Raw genomic sequence first — 24,099 nt, forward strand, 5'->3', positions numbered from 1 at the left:
GCTCAGCGGCCATGGCTCACGGGCCCAGCCGCTCCGCGCCATGTGGGATCTTCCCAGACCGGGGCACGATGCAGTTCCCTGCATTGGCAGGCGGACTCTCAACCACTGCACCACCAGGGAAGCCCCACGTACTGCCTTCTTAAAAGTAAAGTTAATAGACATATTCCAAGGATACTAGATAATAATGCTATCTTTAGGAGAATAACTGACAACATACCCTATGAGCAATACATTTTAGAAGACATTTTGAGGATACGACGTGCACAGAATTAATACAAATGTCAAGGACTATACCCACAAAGCACTACTTTCAGATGGCTTGTGCAATACAAAATTTAGCTAGGAGAGATCAAAGCAAGGAATATCCATGTGCCCATGAGTTGTTCTTCAAGTCAGTGCCAAACAGTTAATGACTAAGTCTTTCCCTATCCAGGTTAAAGCCACATCAGCTTAATATTTCACTCTTTTCTTTAGTTCCTCTGTATCTCAGATGACCTTTCAAGTCCCCTTTAGGGACTTCACATTACGTCTTTCCTTTTCCTAAACTGCGTAGCACACCAAGAGAGGTATCAGAACTGTTGCATGATTAACTCCTAAGTCAATCTTTCTTCCGTTCTTGTGAGCTTTTTCTTTCCAAAGGAGAAAACTGATTGCTAAATATGGTGTTTGATTTCTACCGCCTATTAAACTTTAGCTTTGCTAGAAAAATAATGGTCTGTCACATGGACATCTTTTGCACTGTAATTTCATCATTTTTTGACAATTGACATCTGAAAGAAAATGGTAAATGCCTTAATTTTAAGTTGATGACTCAACTGACTCAACCCAAATGGCAAAAAAACAATTTCATTAGTGATCTAAGAATAAAATAAATACTTATTGATTATTAGATCATGTTAGTACTTTTTAAAACTCATGAGATAAAAGATGACTCTGCTTTGACAGGGCTTAGAAAATCTTTCAAATACAATAACTCATATACTCTTTACTAATTGTTTTGCTTGCTGAACCTACAAATGGAGTTTGCTTCCAGAATTATCTACTTGATTCACTGACCTTGAAAACTCCTATTAACAGGCAATGTAGTTTGGGATTAACATATACAAACTACTATATATAAAATAGATAAACAACAAGGACCTACTGTGTAGCACAGGGAACTACACTCAATATCTTGCAATAATCTATAATGGAAAATAAACTTGAAAAGAATATATATATAGTGTGTGTTTGTGTATATAACGGAGTCACTTTGTTGTACACTTGAAACTAACACAACATTGTAAATTAACTATACTTCAGTTTTAAAAATGGGAAAGAAAGAAAGTATAGGCAACAAAAACATTAAGCTAAGTCTATCTTACTAGTAATAAAATTTAAATAGAAATGGGTTAAATGACATTTATTTAACTCTTTTGTTCATAGTACTGATGTTTATGGTTTTTAAACCAGTTTTGAGCAAAAAGATCAATACTTTAATAATCAACTGTGCTGGAAACAAGAATCTAAGAATAAATAGAAATTTTGGATACATTTAGTTTCTTGAGTGTTATTATAGGTGTTCTATCACAGTAGAAAACCATCACATGATACAAGTAAATGTTGTTTTAGAAAGGCTATTATAGTTTAGATGTGTTGAAATATGTGTCTATACAAAATAAGCAGTGACAGAAGTGGACAGAGTCTGGAAGACAAGTCTGAGTGGGCTCCCATGTCAACATCAAGCTCTTCAGACTGTGTAGAGACACCAGAAATGAGACACAAGTTCATCACCCGTCTTTATTACCCAACCACCTCCTTCCCTCTGCCCCTAGCTCTTTTCATCCTTCATTTGGCTTTACTTTAGAAGTCAGGAAACAGCCTCTGCATTCTAAAATTCTGCCTTACACTCTCTGGTTACCCAGACTCTCTCTGTGACACTGGATTCGTTCTCTGCCTCCATAGAAGCCCTAACACTTTGCTCTTATATAACACATATCATACAACATGAAAATTTGGCTCTTTTTCTTATCTTTTTCATACTCTGAAAGTTTCTTAAGGGCAGGGACTAAATTTTTTTATCAAAATGGTGCTACTAGTACACAGCCTGGCACCTAGGAAGCACGCAATAAAATGTTTGTCAAAAATATTTATTGAAGGGCTTCCCTGGTGGCGCAGTGGTTGAGAGTCCGCCTGCCGATGCAGGGGACACGGGTTCGTGCCCCCGTCTGGGAAGATCCCACATGCCGCGGAGTGGCTGGGCCTGTGAGCCATGGCGCTGGGCCTGCGCGTCTGGAGCCTGTGCTCCGCAACGGGAGAGGCCACAACAGTGACAGGCCCACACACCGCAAAAAAAAAAAAAAAAAAAAAAAGTATTTATTGAAAGCTTACATATTAGATATTGTTCCTGGCACTGAAGTTACAGCATTGAGCCAACAAGTCTAGAGCCTTGCTTTCATGAATCTTAAATTCTAGTGGGGGAGGCAGAGCACACACAAGTAAGAAACATAAGAATTTCCAATAGCGATAAATATTATGAAGAAAAATAATATGATAGGGTCTGAAACTTTAATGAGGACAAGAGCAAGTTTTCTAGGGTAAAATCTTGCAAACAGGGGGAACAGCAAGTCCAAAGGCCCTAATTTAGAAGGGAGTTTGAATTTATGGAGTAGCAAAACTAAGAAGGCCTGTGTGGCTACAAGAATAGTGAGTACATAGGAGAGTGATACCATAGAAGACTGAAAAGGTGGACAAGGACCAATTCATGAAGGGCCTTGAAGGGCAGGGTTAAGGATCTAAACTTTATTCTAAGTACAATGAAAAGTCATTGAAGCATAGCACAGGGAGATCAGCTCGGTGCTTTGTGACCACCTAGAGGGGTGGGATCCTAGGGAGGGTGGGAGGGAGACGCAAGAGGGAGGAGATATGGGGATACATGTATATGTATAGCTGATTCATTTTGTTATAAAGCAGAAACTAACCCACCATTGTAAAGCAATGATACTCCAATAAAGATGTTAAAAAATAAATAAATCACACACAAAAAAAGAAAAGTCATTGAAGAATTTTAAAGAGCAGAATAAAATCATCTAGTTACGGTTTTAAAGGCTCACTTTGCCTCAATATAAAGAATGAACTGCAAAAGCCAAGCAAGAAGACCATGTAGCATGTAATAAAAACTCAACATTCTGATTTTGGCTGACACCCTAAGAAAATAAGTACCAGCTACCCCATATTCCAATACGAGATGCTATATGGAACCATGCCCTTTTCAGGACTGAGAAAGGAGCAGGGGAAAACCAAGTTTTGTATCTCTTAGGCCTTCACCAGCTCAGTATTATGACAGAGTTGAAATTGAAGAGGGTAGGAATCGGAAAAGAGGGTGAGAGTGATCTTTGGAGAAAGTTACAGGTTTCTGTGAGTTACCCCCTTTCCTATGATGACTTGTGTCTGGAGGTGAGGGTGCTTTGTGCTTCCCCCTCACCTCAAACTGAGAGAACGGAGCTTCAGTGAGACTGCTCAGACAGCATGATTTATGACTCCTGGAGTCTGGACGGCAGGGACTGGTGGGAGACCCACACCTGGAACAGCCTAAGGGTGGAGACTATTCACAAACTACTTCTCCACAAACCCAGCAAAGGTGGCTGCTTTGGGAATGGCTCTTTCTTGAGACAATGGACAAAAATTCATTTGACAAATATTTATTGAGCTCCTACTAGACATCAGGCACCGTTCTGGGAACTTGGAATATATCAATGAACAAAACAAAGATCCCCACATTCAAATCAATTACATCCTAGTGGGTAGAGATAGACAAAAACATTCATAATAAATAAGTATATAATATAGAAGATCATAAGTGCTAAGGAAAATAGAAAAATTAAAGCAGATTAAGAAGATGAGGGAGGGGTACCATAAAGAGGAAGAGAGGTAAAGGCGGGTTGAAATATTAAGTAGAGTGATAGGAATTTTGAGCAAAGACTTGAAGGAAGTGATAGAGTTAATTAACCAAGTGTTTCTCTCAGGTAAGGCTGGTTCAGGCTAAAGCAGCTGGTGCTAACTTGAGCCTGCATCAGAACCCTCGGGAGGTTTGTTAGCCTCAGGATCCTCCCAAGAGTTTGTTAATGCACAGATGCACAGGTCGCTGGGCTCCACTCCCAAAGTTTCTGATTCAGTGTCAGGGAAGGAAGAAGAATTTGCATTTCAAAAAGTTCCCAGCTAATGCTTATGCTGCTGGACCGGGAATGGCACTAAAGAATCACTGAGCTAGAGGAAAAGCTAGAGAATGTGCTAGATGTTTGCAGATGTTTCCCTGAGTGAGTGAGGGCCACTCAGGGAAGAGCTAGCTGGAGGCTTTCTGAAAGAATTTTACTCTGGGAACCTACCTTCTGAGACTGGGTGCTGAGCAACAGAAAATCATGGGTTAAGGGAGAATCTAATTTCCCAACTGGTGTCTTCACTTACCATTTGATTTTAGCTACTTTTCTCCTATTATCCTCTACTTCCTTGCTACTTTGTTCTCCCACAGCAAGATATATAAGCTAACAATGTTTATTGTCCACTCTTATACCAGGGCTACTGAGCATTCTTGAAGCAAAACAGCACTGTAGTAAAGACTGATGCCTATACGGCTTTAAAGAATTCACAGAGTTCTTTTATTTGCCTTTGCTCACCTCCTTTCCTACTCTCTATAGCAACTATGCCAAATGCTCATCATACTTTTCATGATCCCTGCCTCCTCCCCCTCAGCTATTCAAAGAAACAACAGAGTCTATGACATGTGAAAGCCTCCAGGTTTCTGCCATTTCCGCCCGCTTCCCCAATACGTACAAGATCACATGTTCACTAGCTACAGACTTATTCCTTTCGTTTATTTTCTTCCTCCTGGTCTCAGATAACACCATACAAAGTACTTATGAAAGTGTTTGACGCAAACTAATGTGCTCAATAACTTTGTTTGCGTTGTTAGCTTTTTAGTTTATTCCTTTTAAAAAAAATTATACAATTATACAAATGTATAATGAGTGTAAAATTTTAGAATCTCTTTCCAAACCCTGTTTCACTAGACTCACATTTCTATTCCCTGGAGACAACCACAGTTTTCACCATCAGTTTCTGTATTTCTTTCAAAAATGCTTGAGCAAAGACATCTTCGACAGTGCACAGATTATACAAGTATTTGAATAAGAAAGATGGCACACGTGTTCTGAAGCGTGTCACCACACAGTGCCAATAGCCTGTTAATTCACCTAAGTACTTTAAAACAAAAAAAGTAACAGGCTGAAGGGTAGCTTCTCTCTGTTGTTTTCTTCTAAGCTGTGGGAGTGTCACTGATCATAAAGGAATTTGTGGATGATGACTGTTTGGGGCTATCAACAAACAGTTTCAATTTCAATCTTCAGCAGTATTTAAGGGAGAAAATACCTCTATTTTCATCCGGACAGTTACCAGTTGCCTGTGTATCCTTCTGGAGATATTCTATATACAAATAAGCATGTGTATTTATAAATATTCTTTATGTTACAGGAATAGTAATATACTATCCATACTTTTCTACACTCTGGTTTGTAACTTTAAAATATGTTTTGGAAGTCTTTTCATATCAGAATATTAAAGAGCTTCTTTGTTCATTGAAGGATATACATACAATAATTTATCTGTATTGATGTTCATATTTATTTCTCACACGTGGAAAATATTTACAGGATAAATTCTTAGAAATAGAATGATTGTATCAGAGATTATTTCCATATTGTCTCCATGGGGTTGGACCAATTTATGTCAGCAGCATGTAAGAGTGAATGCATGCTTTCCTTCACTCTCAATTAACAGAATATTTTTCATTCATTCATTCATTCATTCTTCATTCATCAAATATTTTTTGAGTGACTTTTGAGCCAAATTTGTTCCAGGCCCAGAGATTAAATAAAGCCTCTCTCCTCTTACATAGCTTATATTCTAATGAGAAAAGCCATAATAAACAAATAAATGCCAGTTAAACTTTTTACTTTGCCTGAGAACTTTAGCTTCCTTGTTGCATAAATATACCAAAGTATCTTTTCTTTTTTTTTCTTTTTTTTTTTTTTTGTGGTACGTGGGCCTCTCACTGTTGGGGCCTCTCCCGTTGCGGAGCACAGGATCTGGACGCGCAGGCTCAGTGGCCATGGCTCACGGGCCCAGCCACTCCACAGCATGTGGGATCTTCCCGGACGGGGGCACGAACCCGTGTCCCCTGCATCGGCAGGCGGACTCTCAACCACTGTGTCACCAGGGAAGCCCCCAAAGTATCTTTGTGTTAAAAAAAAAGAAATCAAATTTCTCAACTTGGAGTTTTCATATATTTTTTGCCTTTCATAAAATTTCTAAATTTTATGTTTTCTTTACTTCACACTGACTTTCTCCCTTTCTTCATCTTCCATTCATTCTTTGATGTGTTGTCTTCACCAATCCCTGGTGATTTTATAGACGCACAGGGTTTCAACTAATGTGTGAATTATAAATTAAATTTCCAGTCCAGGTCTGCCTTCTAGACAACTCCATATAGGCTGTCCCATATGTTAGCCTCAATGTGTTTGAAACTATCCATTACTTTCACCATGATCCTGTCCTTTTCCATGCCTCTCAAACTTCCTTTCCCTGTGTTCCATCATCACCCAACTGGTTGCCCATCACAGAACATAGCAGTCACTCTAGGATTCTTCTTCTTCAAGCTTCACCTCCTCCCAAACCAAATAAACTGTCAAATCTTGTCATATATTAAAAAGGGATTTATCTCTCCCCATCCTCCTGTTTCATTCCTTAGCTGATGACTCATTGTCTCTCACCTAAACTACTTAATGATCTCTTATCATGACCTCTAATCTTTGCCTATCCTGCTTCCTATTCTCCAGTGGCTCTCTATGACCTCCCGGATTGTGGTATATATAAAGCTCTTACTTCCTTTCTGATTTTTCAGCCTCAACTATAATACCCATTCAGATTATTTCCCTACCATACTCTTCCTGATATTTCTTCTCTGAAAACACCTTCTCTGCCGCCTACTCCCCCCAACCATCTGTTGACCCAATAAATTTAATCTTCAAGTCTTAGTTTAAACTCCAGTGTAAGGGTTTTTCTGCCCCTAAGTCCCAGGCAGAAATGCTGCAACCTCATATGAATAATCATGGCTTCCTTTTTAATACACATACTAAATGCATGTATCACATAGTACATTTCAGGTTATAAGTACTGGCTTCATTCTCGGACTTTATGTGGTGGCAAAGGCATTTCAAGAGATCCAAGCTTAAATACTCACATGTGGCTAGCTGAAAAATAAAATTGAAAGAACAAAAATCCCCTTTCTGGAAACTCCCTTGTCATTGGATTCACTTGTCTTTGGAGACAGGCCCACTACCAAACTGATCATTGTTAGTTACAGTCATTGCCAGGGGATTATGACTTTTATTATCAGTCAGGTTCCCAACAGGAAATAGATAGCACATTCAAATGAGGATAATTCAAAGAGAATTTATTTACAAAGGGACTAATTACAAAGACGCAGTGTGGGTAGGGGAACGAAATGGGAACCTAGATGTCAGAATCGCACATGACCTGGACCCAGAGACAGGTCTCAATGACAACAGTGCCACCCTATGCTACCTCAGCATGCTGGACAGCTCTAGAGCAGCAGGGCAGCAATTGCTCTGCCTCTGCTACCACCTCCACCTCCTCAGCAGCCAACTAAGGAAACCAGCTGCCATGCAGAAACAACACACAGGCCTATTACCCACCTCAATGGCACCAACGGACATCTTTGCAGAACTCATAGTCTCAAGAAGACTTCTTAACAGTAACAATGTTGTTCATCATGCAGAACCTCCCTCAACTACTGCTGAACTGATAGCAATGATATTCAAAACTCTGCCTGAGATTTTTCCATATTCAATATCTCTATTATCAATTCTCAGTAAAATAAGAGGGCAATTTTTCAATAGTTTTCTTGATTGACTTGGGTTAATGAGATTATTTTAGAATGTACATTATTAGATTTACTGCTTATTATAGTTTTTAATATTTTATTTACTGACTGGTAGAGAAACATTTCAATATTTTAAAATATTGAATATCCAACAAATATGGCTGTTAATATCACTACTATTATAAAAAAGAAAAGGTTTGTAAATATTTTTTTAGTGACTACTATAATGCACGTACCATCTTATCATAATACAGTGATTCATATAACCTGGTAGTGAGATCTTTGAAAAAATGTTTCACGACATACTCATTTTTATATCCAGAGTGCCAACTACAATGCTGAAACTAAATAAATATTTGCTGAATAGGTGTATGTCTCTTTTCCCCAACTACTGATAAATAATATACTCCTGGATGGCATGAATTGCATCTTTTATGCATATGTATCACACCTAACACACACTGTGTTGCTTAATGAATATTTATTTTACTTATTTATTTTTTGAGTAGATATCCTTTTATTTTGTCAAAAAAGGTTACAATTTTCTGTGACTTTCTATATTCACAGAGCATGTTAACACACATAGATTAAATTAATTCTGTTTTATTAAAATAATAAATATTTATTGATTGATGCTCAGAACTTAGGAGACAAATCAGGAGGTTCAACCATTGTGTTCTCTGATATTTTGTTATTCCATTCAGGTGGCAGTTCAGATTTGTCTATGTTAAATCACAATAGGTAATATATAAATCATATCATTTAACCATGTCATTTCTGAAATATCCAACCCACTCTTTAGAATTTTTTAATAATTTTCTCTAAAACACATTACTTTATTAGTTCCAAGTACATGTATTAAAATATTTTGAATCTAGAGATAATAATAGCTACTAAGATAGTAGTCACCGTTGTTTAAAAAAGTAGAAGTAATTGAAGCTACTGAATGAGAACTTGTTTTTTTAAGTTATAAAAACCTAGCTGAAAAATCTTGAAGAAGAGAAAAATTATTTGGTAGTAGCATTTCAATATTCTCAGATGGAAAAACATGTGAAGCCAAAGTACATGAGTAGTTCTCCTTTCTTGTCATTCAGATATAGACAGATTTCTTATAATTATCTTGGGGCTGAATCTCAAGATATTACTGTCTTAACCTTACTTTGTGCTTCAATTTGTACCTTGGCAGTCTAGGATAATTTACTGTGTAGAAGAGTGACAAACAAGATATATTCTACAGCATTAAGTAAATCCAACAAAAAAAAAAATAAAAGTATATATCCATTTTATTTAAAATCATGACTACTTTGTACTTTATATAAAGCCAGTGAATAGTTAGGTTAAATATGTCTCAGTCACTGCCTGTCTTTTAAAAGTTAAGGGTTTTTTTTCATATTTTAGTCGATAGCCTTGGTTAACCAGCAGACTGGAAGACCAGATTGCACTTGAGCAGAGCTCCAAATCATGGCTATATAACATCTGCCTTGTGTTCCCGTGCTGAACATTCTATAATATCATTAAAGATGACAAATCAACTACCCAATTTCAACTGACAGCAATTAAGCATTCACACTATGTTACTAGATTTCTGCTTCATTAATGAAGGTGCATTTCTAACCCTCAGAGTAGAGCACTCTGACTTGTCTCATTGGATTTCAAATCAGTGGCCACTATGCGTTTCCTCATATTTTTGAAGGGGGATGTCTATTGCCATTATCCTGTCCCTGACTTACTATTACATACTGGGGATTGGGGAATAGATAACTTGTCTTTTTAGTTCACAGGTCTCTGAATCAAGAGGCACTGCAGCCTAAAGGAGCCTCATCTGCTTCTTGACCTCATGCAAAACATGAGATTATGGACTTCAAGACTGGTGCCATGATTGGATGAGTTTGGGGTAGCCAGGAAAGAAGGTGAATGTATTTTGAGTATGAGAGAAACAGGAGTTATTGGATCCAGCAGACAAACTAAAGAAAAGGTAATCTTAATCTACAGGCTGAGAGCGAGACTAGGCCAGACATCTGGGAATCACAGGCACATCACCTAAATTGAATATGGGCAGAGTTGAAGCAAGAAGTGGTGGGAAGGAGTGAGTATTCAATGTCAGAAGGAAAGTTGAATTGACAAATCTGAGCAGAGTATATCAAGAACCAGAATTCAAGAGACTTAGGGATCAAATCCCAGCAGGCCGTGATAAAGAAATACAGAAGAGGAAATTTATCACATACATGGAAAATGTGAGCAATTTTTTGTTGACTTTAGAAGTGCTGTGAAGTTTTTGTAAGGACCCACAGGGCTCTCTGTAAGCAAGCCTTCACTGGTCTGAAGGAGTTAGAGCAGTTCTTAACATTTCCATACCCTAGCCCTGGTATCACTTCGTAAGTTTGAAACTCTGCAATCCCAGGCTTTGAAAGTAACTGCAGTCTCTCCTTTTTCCATCCTCACACATTACCTGAGCCTGCACTACACCTGCTCCTTAAACTTATTAAGACCCTGGTCTGTGTCTTCACAGACACAGAATTATAAAGTTCTAATTTCAGCTACATTCTTAAGAGTGCTGTGTAATTGCCCTCCCTGATCTGGTCTGGTCTTTTCTGAAACTAGCATTGATCCAGCATCACCACTATCTTCTCTTGGCCTTTGACCCCACTTCGCATCCCATTCCTGATCCAATCCTGAGTCAATTTAATTATCTTTTTCTCTGGGATATATAATCCATAACTTTGGATCCCTGATGGATGAAAACAAAAACCTAGGCCAATTTTATTCCAATGACCTTATAAAGTTCTAATTTCAGCTACATTCTTAAGAGTGCTGTGTAATCTTTCTTATGCCTTCTCCCTAGAGAAGTGGCACCACTCTCTTCAAGCCATATCACCCTACTTGTGCACCTTACCATGCCAAAACGTAGAACTTACCCTTTCCCTTACCTTCTTAAACATTTTGAAATATTCTGATTGCATGTAAAATAAAATCCAGTTTCTTTATCATATCATGCCAGTTCCTTTATTGTACTTCCTCAGTTAACCTTCATCCCTTACTTGGTGCTAATATGCCTTTGCATTGTCCACACTGAACTGATTCACATGTCTGAATGCATCCTGCGTTTATATGCCTCTTAATTTGCTCATACTTCAACTTCAGCCTGGAGAGGTTTTCACTGTTTCACTCTGCTACGATCAGTTCTCCCTCACCAGTATTCCTAGGACACTTTATACAAACCTCTATAATGCCCTTATTGCATTGTATTATAATTATTTAGCTGTTTCACTACCATGACAGTTTCTTAAAGACAAGAACAATGTCTTGTTTTGCTGTTTTGTCTTGAATGGGGAAAGTTTGTTTGCTTCTTTGTTTTTTTGGTATCTTTTAGACCTATCAAGTTAATTGGCCCATAAATAGCACCCAATGAATAGTTCTTAAAGGAATAAATGGGATAAAGAAATAGAATAAGAACAGAAGGGAAGACTCAAAGTTGGAAAGGCAGTAAAAAAAATTTGAAAACGCTGTGAACACATCCCTACACATTTTGCACAATTACACAATTTATACATTTAGACCTGGTCCCTAACTTAAACATTCCCAGCAAGAAATAAGCAGTTGGGAGGGAGAATCAGGCCACGAGGACTCAGAAGGCAAGGTCTCCTCTATCACCTATCAACTGTGGACCTTAGGCTTCCTGAGACTATCAACTGTGGACCTTAGGCTTCCTGAGCCTCAGTTTCTACATCTGCTAAATGGGGACACAAATGCCTACCCTGCCTACTTCACAAGAATGTGAAACCACACAAAACAAAGAGCTTATTACTGTATGAGATGTAATCATAACTGAAGCAAACGTTATGTTTTCTTTCTGTATTGTTTTTTAAAAGCACTTTCACATCCGGTATATATTTTATTCTTTAACAGCTTTGGAAGGGTTTAATAAATATTACTTTTCCATTTAAATAAAAGAAGTAAGCAGTTCAATCTATTGGATATTTGCCTCCATTTGAATATACTTATTACTCTATAACAATCTTTATTTTAAATAAAAAGTACTTTATAGATCTCATGACTAGAGTTATTAAGTAAAGTAATAAATACCTCATAGACAGTAAAATGGTGATTAAAGGAATGGGTTTGTTCCACCAACCATTGGTTATGTTTCATTGCAAAGGACTTCATTAAATCTCTATACCTCAGTTTTCTTACCTATGAAATGGGAGATAATAACTGTACCTACCTCATAGGTTAGCAGTGAGGATTAAATGGGTTAACATATGCAAAGCACTTAGCATAGTTCCTGCAGAATTAAACATTCAGAAAAGATAAATATTATTATCATTCTAATTGGAGCAGCCAAGTTATGGGTTCTTACGAGGTCTTGATAGAATTGAATTTTGCTTTCTTGCCTCTCTACAGTATTATTATTAAAGCTATTTTTGTATGACCCCCCCCCAGGTTATTTACAATATAAAGTAAATTAAGCTATGCCCCAATGAGCTTATAGTTTAACCTGAGTGAGAACAATACAGCTGGACATCAAGATCAGACATCTGAATATAAATCAACATTAGATTTAAAAAACTATATGTAAGCGGAGAAGTAAAATGCACCATGTGGGTAAATCAATACATTGGCAAATATTCATGCTGAGTAAAGCCTGGGGAAGTTTTTCTCTCTTTGTTATTATCAAGAAGGCTACACATAAATGATGGGACTACAGGCTCTAATTACAGAATAATCCTATTTCCCAGTGAATACATTCAAAATACAGAATATAGTTTGAGGAGAAATGTGTGTGACATAGTCTATGTCTAGTAACCCAGAAGTGGTCCCTAGCACCATGAGGACTCATTGTGGGAACTTAAGATGTAAAGGAGTAAGAATCTGATTAGAGGCCATGTCTGAATTAATGAAGGTAGATGGTTTATTGAAATTCTGATTAAGTGGCAAGGAAAATAAGACAAAAAGAAAAAGGAACCCAACTGTGATTGGCTGCATTTGTATTCCTATTTTCTTTGTTTTCTACAAAAACAATTTTCAGAAGATTAATTAACTTTCTAAAGTTAATAATGGAAAAATTTCTTGTAAAATGCAGTAGAATTTATATGACACATTTTGGTTTATTCCCTTAGGATTAAGTACCATTTTATTGAGCCTAATTTAAATCCTACAGTGTGATACTTACAGAAATCAGTTAATCAAATAAGTCATCTTCTAGAAGGGGAGTTAACATGTCCAGAGCAGGGAGTCCAAGAGCTGCACAAAGTCAGGATTAATAATAATCAGGGAGTATAATTGCTTTACAATGTAGTGTTAGTTTCTGCTGTATAACAAAGTGAATCAGCTATATGTATACATGTATCCCCATACACCCTCCCTCTTGCGTCTCCCTCCCACCCTTCTAGGTGGTCACAAAGCACCAAGCTGATCTCCCTGTGCTATGCAGCTGCTTCCCACTAGCTATCTATTTTACATTTGGTAGTGTATATATGTCCCTGCCACTCTCTCACTTCATCTCAGCTTACCCTTCCCCCTCCCCATGTCCTCAAGTCCATTCTCTACGTCTGTGTCTTTATTTCTGTCCTGCCCCTAGGTTCATCAGAACCTTTTTTTTTTGTTTTTAGATTCCATATATATGTGTTAGCATACGGTATTTGTTTTTCTCTTTCTGACTTACTTCACTCTGTATGACAGACTCTAGGTCCACAGCAGAAACTAGCACAACACTGTAAAGCAATTATACTCCAATAAAGATGTTAAAAAAAAAAAAAAGGCTCAAAGATATTCGGCTTAAGTGGAAAAAACCTAAAGAAAATTTTAGATAGATTAAAAGAGACCTTGTTTTGAAGGGGAGGAAAAGCCAGATGGCAGCAAAGACAGAATTCTCCCTACCCTCTTCCTTTTAACTTACCCAGTACTGGCAGGCCTAAGTAACACAGCATATTAGCAATTTTGATAAGAAGGGACTGTAGCAGGAAAAAGAAACAGAGTTCTTTATAGAAACTATTGAATATTTACATTAAAAACTTGCTAGAATGATTCCACAAATGAATTATTTCAGTAGAGGCTTATTAAAAGAGAGGTTTTAGGTTTAAACATACATGAAAAGCAAAAATTACAGTTTAAAATTGGTGATTCATCACCCTTCTTCAGCTTCTCAGTTTCAGAGGAATATTTTAGAAGAGATTGTCTATAAGCAACATAATCCATTGATTTGCTGCTACACCAAAATGACTTTGCTGTTCTCTTTAACTTCATAATCTAATGAAAACGATAGGCTGTGGTCCTGATTCTTCCTACAGTATGAAGAGGGGCCTATAAAATATGTCCCACCCCCTTTCATGCAGGATGCATCCTTCTGTTAAGGACCTTAACCCCCCATGTTGCACCATGCAATGATTCTGCCCACTTTCACCATTTGACTGCTGGTAAAAAAGTATATTTTACTCTTTTCCACAAAGTTTGAATCCTGTTTTATCTCTGATTATAATTAACACTTGTTTCTGCAAGATTAGCAAAATGATGACAATTGATGAAGTTCTGTAATGGGCACGTGGATGTGTACTGCATTATTCTACTTTGTGTTTGAAAATTCTCATAATAAAAAGTTTAAAAAAAAATAGTCAGGGAGGCATCAGAAGAAAAGCTAGAGGAAGATCATTTATTTGAAAAACTCCAGGAAATAAGAATGTGAGAAAGAGAGATGCTGACAAAGTTGTACAGCAGAAATGTCAGAGCTGCTCTCTGACATTTATGAGAGGAACTCATAAAGGCTATAGCGGTGAAAGGATTAGACAAGGAGCTGAGGAAGAACCGTATTGATTACCCGCCAGAAACCTGACTCCTTGGACAAACAGCATCAGCATCATGTGGGATCTTGTTAGAAATGCAGCTTTGAAGGCCCTGCCCCAGATTTACTGAATCTCAAACTCCAGAGACTGGGACCCAATAATCTGTGTTTTAACAAACCCTCCTGGTGACTCTGAGGCAAACAGAGTTCCAAAACCACTCGTTTAGAATTTCTAAGGAGATTGTAGCATCCATTCTTTATCTGAAGTTGTCTTAGTTGCCCTTTACAAATGGGTAAGTGTTGATATAAATAACTTAGATATACAACTCCTTTTCAATTACATATGGGACTATTTGTTTTATGGGTCTCATGTATTTCAGATTTCTTCTGTCACTCAATTTGCTTAGGAGAAAGCCATCAGCACCTGCCTTCAATGAATATGAGAAAATAAAAATTAAATTTAGTACTGGTAACTCAAACACTAGGATATTAAATATGCTGCACTTCAAGTTTTTATAACATATATATACATAATCTTATATGTATACACACACACTTCATAAGAAGCATTTGATATAAAAATATCAAGTATTTTAAATTTTGTTCTATCAGTTCCAATTAGTAAAACATAACCACTTTAAAGTAAAAATAATTCAAGGAATATAGAGGTACAATAATAGTTATAACTATAGCTAAGAATAAAGTTTCAGGTTTCCATCTTTTCTCTGTCTTTTCCAAAGATGCAGGTAGCTACTAAAGAATTATTAAAGAAAGAGAAAAGTGCTGATTTGGAAAATAAAAACTATTTATAAAAACGATTAATCTTATTTAATTACACTCTAGTTGCTCGTATTTGACTTGCAATTAAGTAATAACATGGACTGAAGTAAAAACTATAAGCCATGTTTGGAGGGTTCCCTTTCAAAAGTAAGGTTACATGGTCATTACGATGGAGCCTTGTAAAGGATAATTTCCATTTCAGGGTGTGTGACGTTATGAGCTTTTCTTACTGGCAAGGTTCACCTCGTTCAGTCGTTTATTTCGGCCATATATGTCATTATAATTATGGGTAGTGTTGTATGGTTATTCGGTTCCAACTAGTTTTATTTCATCTTTTTAAACCAAACTAACTACTTATATCCACAAAGACTACTAAACACTCTGATATTTTCCTAATTTCATAAAATGATCATGGAATGCTAGAAATACACTAAAAATATTTTAATTTTGTTTATTTTTCTTTTTATAACCTTTATATCCTGACGTAAAATACATTGAAAGTTCCTTTAGTCTCCACAAGCCCAATGAAAATGTTCTCAGTGTAACTCTAAGTACAAAATTGTTTATGACTTTGAATACTGCCTTTGAAATGATATTTTCTTATATTACATTATATAATGCACAAATATATACTAATGACATGTGCTTTTAAACTTTTTCTGCTGTAGACAAAGAGAAAAACATAGCTAATATTAATATAGGTTTCCAACACTTTTATAATAGTAGAGATTTTAGTGATAGGTTATTTTATGCATAAAAATTGTTTTATTTGAGCCCTATTTTAAGAAAATGTTTTTAAAGCTATTGTTTTTTACTGTCCTTATTGTATTTCTTAAATGTAAAGAAAAAGAAAATCTGCTATCTGAACTCCATGTTTTTAATCCATAGACTATTCTGGAAAAAGATACATGTATACTTTAAAAAAAATATTCTGAAAGGAAGAGAAAAATCTTTGAAGCCTTCTCTGAACTGTTTTCCTCTCCTTTATTACAGGTGTCCATTTTTTCAGCTATATTAATCTTTTAAATCAAACAAAAAATGGATTTCTTAAACTCATCTGATCAAAACTTGACCTCGGAAGAACTGTTCGACAGAATGCCATCCAAAATTCTGGTGTCCTTCATTCTCTCTGGGCTGGCACTGATGACGACGACCATTAACTCACTTGTGATCGCTGCAATTATTGTGACCCGAAAGCTACACCACCCAGCCAACTACTTAATTTGCTCCCTTGCAGTCACAGATTTTCTTGTAGCTGTCCTGGTGATGCCTTTCAGCATTGTGTATATTGTGAGAGAGAGCTGGATTATGGGGCAAGTGGTCTGTGACATTTGGCTGAGCGTTGACATCACGTGCTGCACTTGCTCCATCTTGCATCTCTCTGCTATAGCTTTGGATCGCTACCGGGCAATCACAGATGCTGTTGAGTATGCCAGGAAAAGGACTCCCAAGCATGCTGGCACTATGATTACCGTAGTTTGGATTATATCTATTTTTATCTCTATGCCTCCTCTATTCTGGAGGCATCAAGGAACTAGCCGAGAGGATGAGTGCATCATCAAACACGACAACATTGTTTCCACTATTTACTCAACATTTGGAGCTTTCTACATCCCATTAACATTGATTTTGATCCTCTACTACAAAATATATAAAGCAGCAAAGACGTTATACCACAAGAGACAAGCAAGTAGGATTGCCAAGGAGGAGCTGAATGGTCACCTTTTGGGGAGTGGTGAGAAAAGCATTAGACTGGTCTCCACACCGTACATGCTAGAAAAGTCTTTATCTGATCCATCAACGGACTTTGATAAAATTCATAGCACAGTGAAAAGCCCCAGGTCTGAATTCAAGCATGAGAGATCCTGGAGAAGGCAAAAGATCTCAGGCACAAGAGAACGCAAAGCAGCCACTACCCTGGGATTAATCTTGGGTGCATTTGTAATATGTTGGCTTCCTTTTTTTGTAAAAGAATTGGTTGTTAATATCTGTGAAAAGTGTAAAATTTCTGAAGAAATGTCAAATTTTTTGACATGGCTTGGATATCTCAATTCCCTTATAAACCCACTGATTTATACAATCTTTAATGAAGACTTCAAGAAAGCATTCCAAAAACTTGTGCGATGTCGATATTAGTTTAAAGAAGTTTATTATGGAAAGATTGGGGTTCTTTCGAGGTGAAGTTACTAAATGAATGATAAAGAATAAAACATTTAAACTTTTAGAAGGACATAAATTAAAGCCACTAGAATGATATTAATATATATTTTAATAGCAAATACATATAAAATGTATTGATTTAAAGACTTTTTTTGACCATTATTCTAGAGTATGTGAAATTAGAAAATAATTTATTGTTTATAAACAATATTTTGCCTATGCAATGTCCCTAAAAACTAACTGGAAATATATATATATTATTATTAACAGTGATTTTTCAGGTTTATATCTTATAACAACTACAGAAGAATTTTCAATTAACAACATACCTCCATCCATAATTTCTACATAAACTTATTGTTTTATTATATGATTCTATTATTTTATAGACAAGATGAAATTCACCACAAAGCACACATTTCTCCTACCTTGTCCCCTCTCCGTCTTACCCTAGGCAAAATAGGAGGGGGAAGGAGCTAAAAAGAAAAGACTCTTACTTAGTGTGACCAGAGGAAACATAAAAGTCAGAGGTTGATACTGTCTTTGTATTTTGATAGTAAGGAGTAATCATAAAATGAGCTAGGTACTGCAAAATAATTCTGGATACTGAACTTGTACATATTTACCATATTCTTTTTGTTTAATATGAATTCCTAGAAGAATATTTTCTTAATCATATATTATCAACATTTGAAATCAAAGCCTTACCCTAGTAGAAATAATTCAGGGAGGGTCTGGGGGTGGTGTTCTAATTTTGCCATGTTTAGGAATCAAATTTAAGGCACTAAGTACCCTATGTTACTTGCCATAGATATTATATGCCTGACTTTAAAAAAAATATAAGCTATGTTTCATTTCTGTTAATGTTAATAGGCTTAGTTACTAACTAAAATGTCTGTGATACTTTGTACTTCAGCAGCTATTTCCCTTTTATTAGAGAGAATGTGGTAGGGAGTCTTAGACTTTTCACTGACTTCAAAAAAGTCTCTAGTTTCCCAACTGATAGAAATGAATGAGCAAAGATGGCTATTATACTAATTATATATATTATATATGTATATATCTCCCAGTTGGTCACGCCACAAGTTCAGTGAGCCAAAGCAATTTCCTAAGTTTATCTACCATATTTATATAGGGATTTGAAAATAAAAGAACCATGATTCTGAGAAGATTTCATTTCATTTGAACCAGCAAGGTCATATACCACCTTTTAATCCTACCATCAACCAAAATCATTTGAAAAAACAATACATTCCCTTTTATTCTAAGCTGTACCTTCATGTGTATTCTAAATATTCTTTCCCAGTGGGGTGCTTAAGAGTACATTACATCAATTTTTTATGTATCAATGACACATTACTCTCAATCTAACAAATATTTACAGAACTTTAATTTTATATAAGGCATTGAGATGTACTCTCAATGTATAGAAGATGTATAGAAGATACGGGAAATAATAAAATACTGTTTCTTCCTTTAACATGTTTACAATCTAAAAGGTGAAACAAACAACAAAAATATGAACACTATAATAGAAAAGAAAAAACAAAGATCAGCATGGAGGTTGTTTACATTTTTGTGATGATTCAAAGGAAACACTGATCACATCTAGTTGAGAAAAATAAGGAAATTTTTGTAAAGAATGTATCTAAAATGGATATTTAATGAACAGCATTTGAGCAAGAGATTTGGAAGAGCATACCTCAGGCGGTGGCAACATAAAGATGTCAGACTGCATCCTGCAAGCATTTGACGGGACATGACCATAAAGTAGCAATGGGTTTGGCAGCTATTTAGAATGACAGTAGAAGAGCTTAAAAGAGAAACTGGCCATTATTGTGGCTGACTGAATGTCAGCAAAGGAAGTCTATAGTCAATTTGGTTGCTGTCTGTCAATGAGTGGTCACTGATGTTTTTTAGCAGAAATATTACAAGTTTAGGGCAATTCTAGAGAAAAAATCTGAGTGGATTTGAGCAGAGAGAGTACTGGACATAATAACTTCTTGTTAGAAAGCAATTATTAATCTGGGCAAGAGGTGATAAAGTCCTGAACTTGATTCTGGCAATGGGAATGTAAAGGAAGAAATAGATGAGAGGTATTGTGGAGGTAGAATCTGAAGGTTATAGCAAATACGTTAATAAGCAGGCAGACAGACAGAAAGACATGAGTCACTAAGATAACTAGTTCTCAACTGAAATGAGGAACTCAAGAGAAGGGGCCTATTGGTGCAAAGGTGACTTCTCTTTTGGGTACGCTAAGCACATAAAGACATATCAGAGCTCACAGGCACTTCCTGAGCAGTCTGGTCCAAGCAAAACTAACAAGTAGATGAGATTTATCTAAGGCTCCTGCCTCTTCTCTTTATTTCCCAGGGCCCGTGTGCTGTGTTGACAGTCCAAAGTTTGTTTGAGACCCTATCATTCTCTGCTTATTTCTTTCTCCTTCTCACCAAAATTTGATTCTGTGATTTATTTACCCAAAGGCCTTGCTAAAGTTAAAATAATTTGTTAAATTAATTTATTTACACTCACCTCAGGAATGTATATATTTATATTGGAGAACTCTAAGAGACACAGCCCATCAACCCAAAGGAAGAATTCTCAAGCAGGGTGAGGCTCACCCAAACATACATACTACCCTCTACTCTGAGTTGGACTGAAGCTCAAATCTAGGAAAATAATACTCTAAGTGACAGGGAAGTCAGATTCTCCTTTAGAGCTCTCTGGAGAATCAAGTTTATTATTTCTTTGTGTTTAAAGCATTTTTTTAATCCAAGGGGGGTCACAACACATTACAGTAATTATCACTTTGTCTATGGGTTTTCCCCATATGCTGAAGATACAGATCATGCCATTCCTCATGAACTGATATGAGTGATTTCTCTTTAATAGCTTTAAAGGGTAGGAATGTAGGGGCTAATAATCTGTAATTTGGACTGTTAAAAAAAATTATGAAGAACAGGTTGCATATAACATGATATGCTTCTCTGAATACCTAAGATTTATTCTCTCAATGAAATTTTTCTAAGTTACTAAAAGCTGAAGATTTCTACTGAAGAAAATAAATTTTCACATCCATAACGAATGTAACAATTTAATAATGCATATATTTAACTGATAAGGTAGAAGAAAATATATAAGTATCATAGAAAGTGGTTAAATATTAGATAATGAAGGTTAACTTCCTGCTATAATTTTAAATAGACCAGCACCAGAAAAGTAAGTGGAGGATTTGTTTTTGCTCTGCTTCTTCTAAGTATTTTCAAATGAAGGATGTGCAAATGACAAGGTCAAAACACCAAAGAAGAGATAGGATGTCAAACTACTGAATACTAAATTCAGTCCAATACATCTATCATTTGGCATAGCTATGTACAAATCATGTTTGAAAATTCACTTCTGTTTATGAAATATGGTCTTTTTTATAGGGTTGGGATGGGAATATGGATTCTCCACCCGAATTTTTTGTTTGTTTTGTTTCCTTTCACAATAGACGCCCCCAGGGTCAAATCCATAGCATCAACAGTTTATCCAGGTAATGGCAGTTGATGGGTCAGCCCTTAAGTAGGATGAATTTCCATTTGAATCTCCAAAACCAAACTTCCTTTCATTCTTCTGGTGAACTTGATTCACCCCCCGCTCCCACCTCAACCCACTCCCTGTGCTCCAGGTTACACAAGTTCCCCGCTTCCAAGTGAAGAAAAGCTTCTTTGGGACTCACCTCCAAATTCTTCTAACAGTTCCAAATTTTAAAATTCCTTAGCAAAGCATAATCCCCATATTCTCAGGCTCAAACTTAAGCTTGCCCCTCTTTATCAAGAGCTTTGTGTCAAAAAGAAATAGAGAAAAATTGGAAGCCAGTTAACAGGACATGTGCTGACTTGCTTCACCAAATATCATGAAAAGTGAGAGTGGTTATTTGCTTCCTGCTGACATGCTTTCCTCTGCCTCAAGGAGTGAACAGCTTCCTCATGAATTTACACAAGACTTTTTTTGACTTGCAGTCAGAAAATCAGGTTTACTGTATTGCAGGAAAGGAAACTTGAAGGATTTTTCCTTAATATTTTCTAAAGTCCTTCAAAAATAATCCTGCACAGGGGTTCCCTGGTGGCGCAGTGGTTGAGAGTCCGCCTGCCAATGCAGGGGACACAGGTTCGTGCCCCAGTCTGGGAAGATCCCACATGCCACGGAGCGGCTGGGCCCGTGAGCCATGACCACTGAGCCTGCGCGTCCGGAGCCTGTGCTCCGCAACGGGAGAGGCCATAGCAGTGAGAGGCCCACGTACTGCAAAAATAATAATAATAATAATCCTGCACAATTCAAAATGTGTCCACTTTAAATTGTTTTAGAAAATGTGTCTCTAATACTCTCCTAAAAACTCAAATGATTATATTCAGACCTTTATTTTGCCAGAAAATATTTCCAAAGACAAGTTAATATTTCTGTCATGAGCAAAGTAATACTTTCGTATGGCATTGTGATCATGGCCTTGTGAATTCATGGCCTTGTGAATTCATATGCTTCCCCCAATTATTTAAATGAGGCACTTGTTGAGAAAAATACTTTCCAACATTATAATAAATGTATGGTTATTGATAAAGAATATCTTCTCTGTACAAAGCATGATAGTACTTGAAACCTACCTGAGAAAGATAAAACTTTTTCAAAGAATTTGCATTCCCTGATTAGGCCAGAAATGATAAAAATTCTGAGGAAAAAAATGTATAATATTATTTTGATCAACAATAAATCCTGTCTAACTAGCCTTTCAGTGAAGTTTGTGTCACAGCTCTAATTTCTACCATGGAGAGTTTCCACCTCTGCAAGGACAGTAAGATGACCTTATTGGTTTATGTAGATACACAGCAAAGCTTGCTTGCTATGTCTTTCTTCCTATGCTCTCCAATAAACTTTTCACTATATCCTGTTAATATTCCTAAATTATATGTAATTAACATGCATTCCTAAAAATTATACTTACTGTATCGTTTTATATATATATATATATATATATATATATATATTTATTTATTTATTTATTTATTTTTTGCGGTACGCGGGCCTCTCACTGTTGTGGCCTCTCCTGTTGTGGAGCACAGGCTCCAGACATGCAGGCTCAGCGGCCATGGCTCACAGGCCCAGCTGCTCTGCGGCATGTGGGATCTTCCCGGACCGGGGCACGAACCCGTGTCCCCTGCATCGGCAGGCGGACCCTCAACCACTGCGCCACCAGGGAAGCCCTCATTATATTTTATTTCATATATTGCATCATTGATTATTTTATAATTGCACTATATTGCTGGGTCTTGCTGCCTTGGGGTTTCCCACATCCCCCCATACACACACAAACATTGACAATTTCCTCTTTGTGTTAGGTGGCTTGGTTTGGATTTGAGTGGACCTGTGACCCTAGTAGCGTGTGTGTGTATGTGTATGTGTGATCTTGCAGATGTTAAGAAGGACTGAACTGGAAAAAAGAAATGCTCTTCTTAGCATAGCACACTGTTGAACTTGAAGATGAAAACGAAAGGGGAGGAGGAGAGGGGGTTTTCAGCAGGAAGGGAGTCATTTAAATTTGAGCTTTTTAAAATCAGTGTGCAGAAGAATCACCTGAGATGCTAGTTACAAAGGCAGATCCCAAAGACTCTAAGTCTGTGAGTCCTGAATGGAACTCCAGAATCTGAGTCTTTAGCAGGATTTTCTGGCTGTTCTAATGAAGCTGGAGCTTGGAGCCTTTCTAGAGACCATTGCTTGAAACCTCCCAGCTAGCTAGATAAGAATTTTATAGGACATAGTTATAGTAACTGAAAATGAAATTTCACCACCATTTCACTAGTTGAGTTCCAGTCAGAATTGCTACTATATGAAAAGTATCTAATACAAAACTGAACAGAAGTAAAAATCACATCAACATTGCTCAGTGAATTATAGAGCCCTCAGTTAGAAAAAATATTAAAGTCTATTCTCAATCAGTATATTATTTAAATTTTGCTAGGACAAAGAATGAAAGCTTTTCATCACATATGAAGAGACAATTTAAAGGAGTAAAGAAATCTCTAGCTTTGAAATCAGAAAAGGCTAAAAGAGAGTTCTGATTCTGCTAATCACTGACTTGATGCTGAGCAAGTTTCATCTATCCTGCATGCCTCAAATTAGAATTGAAAGACTAAGGAAGTAGAGTGAGATAAAGCAAACACCCTTGAAAAACACTAAAGCACCACAAAATGTAAATTAGCATTGTTATTATTCTCTGTGGCGGGTCTGGAATGTGTCAGAGCACACGACAGGGAGACAGGTGTTCTTGATTGTGCACTGCCTTTTCTGAGTCTGGAGAGAAGTGAGTGATTGATGGCCTCCTGCTTCTTACTCTCCCTCGAAGCTCTGTCCTTAGTAGGGCAATAACTCCCAAAAACCCCATCTACAGCTATAGAAATGCCACCCTGCTGGG

At 36.8% G+C, this 24,099-nt stretch overlaps 1 protein-coding gene across 1 annotated transcript in view; it reads left to right on the forward strand.

Annotated features, from left to right (window-relative positions):
* The window catches only part of HTR1F (5-hydroxytryptamine receptor 1F), a 134,982-nt gene extending 117,256 nt beyond the window's left edge, over nucleotides 1-17,726 (forward strand). The window contains exon 2 of the mRNA XM_029214929.1: nucleotides 16,485-17,726. Within this exon, the coding sequence (XP_029070762.1) occupies nucleotides 16,530-17,627 (1,098 nt within the window). The 5' untranslated portion in view covers nucleotides 16,485-16,529 and the 3' untranslated portion in view covers nucleotides 17,628-17,726. The remainder of the gene's footprint in view (nucleotides 1-16,484) is intronic.
* The last annotated feature ends 6,373 nt before the right edge of the window (nucleotides 17,727-24,099 follow it).

Source organism: Monodon monoceros, unplaced genomic scaffold, assembly GCF_005190385.1.
Source record: "Monodon monoceros isolate NGI ecotype Baffin Bay Population unplaced genomic scaffold, NGI_Narwhal_1 Super_Scaffold_11, whole genome shotgun sequence".
Classification (NCBI taxonomy): Eukaryota; Metazoa; Chordata; class Mammalia; order Artiodactyla; family Monodontidae; genus Monodon; species Monodon monoceros.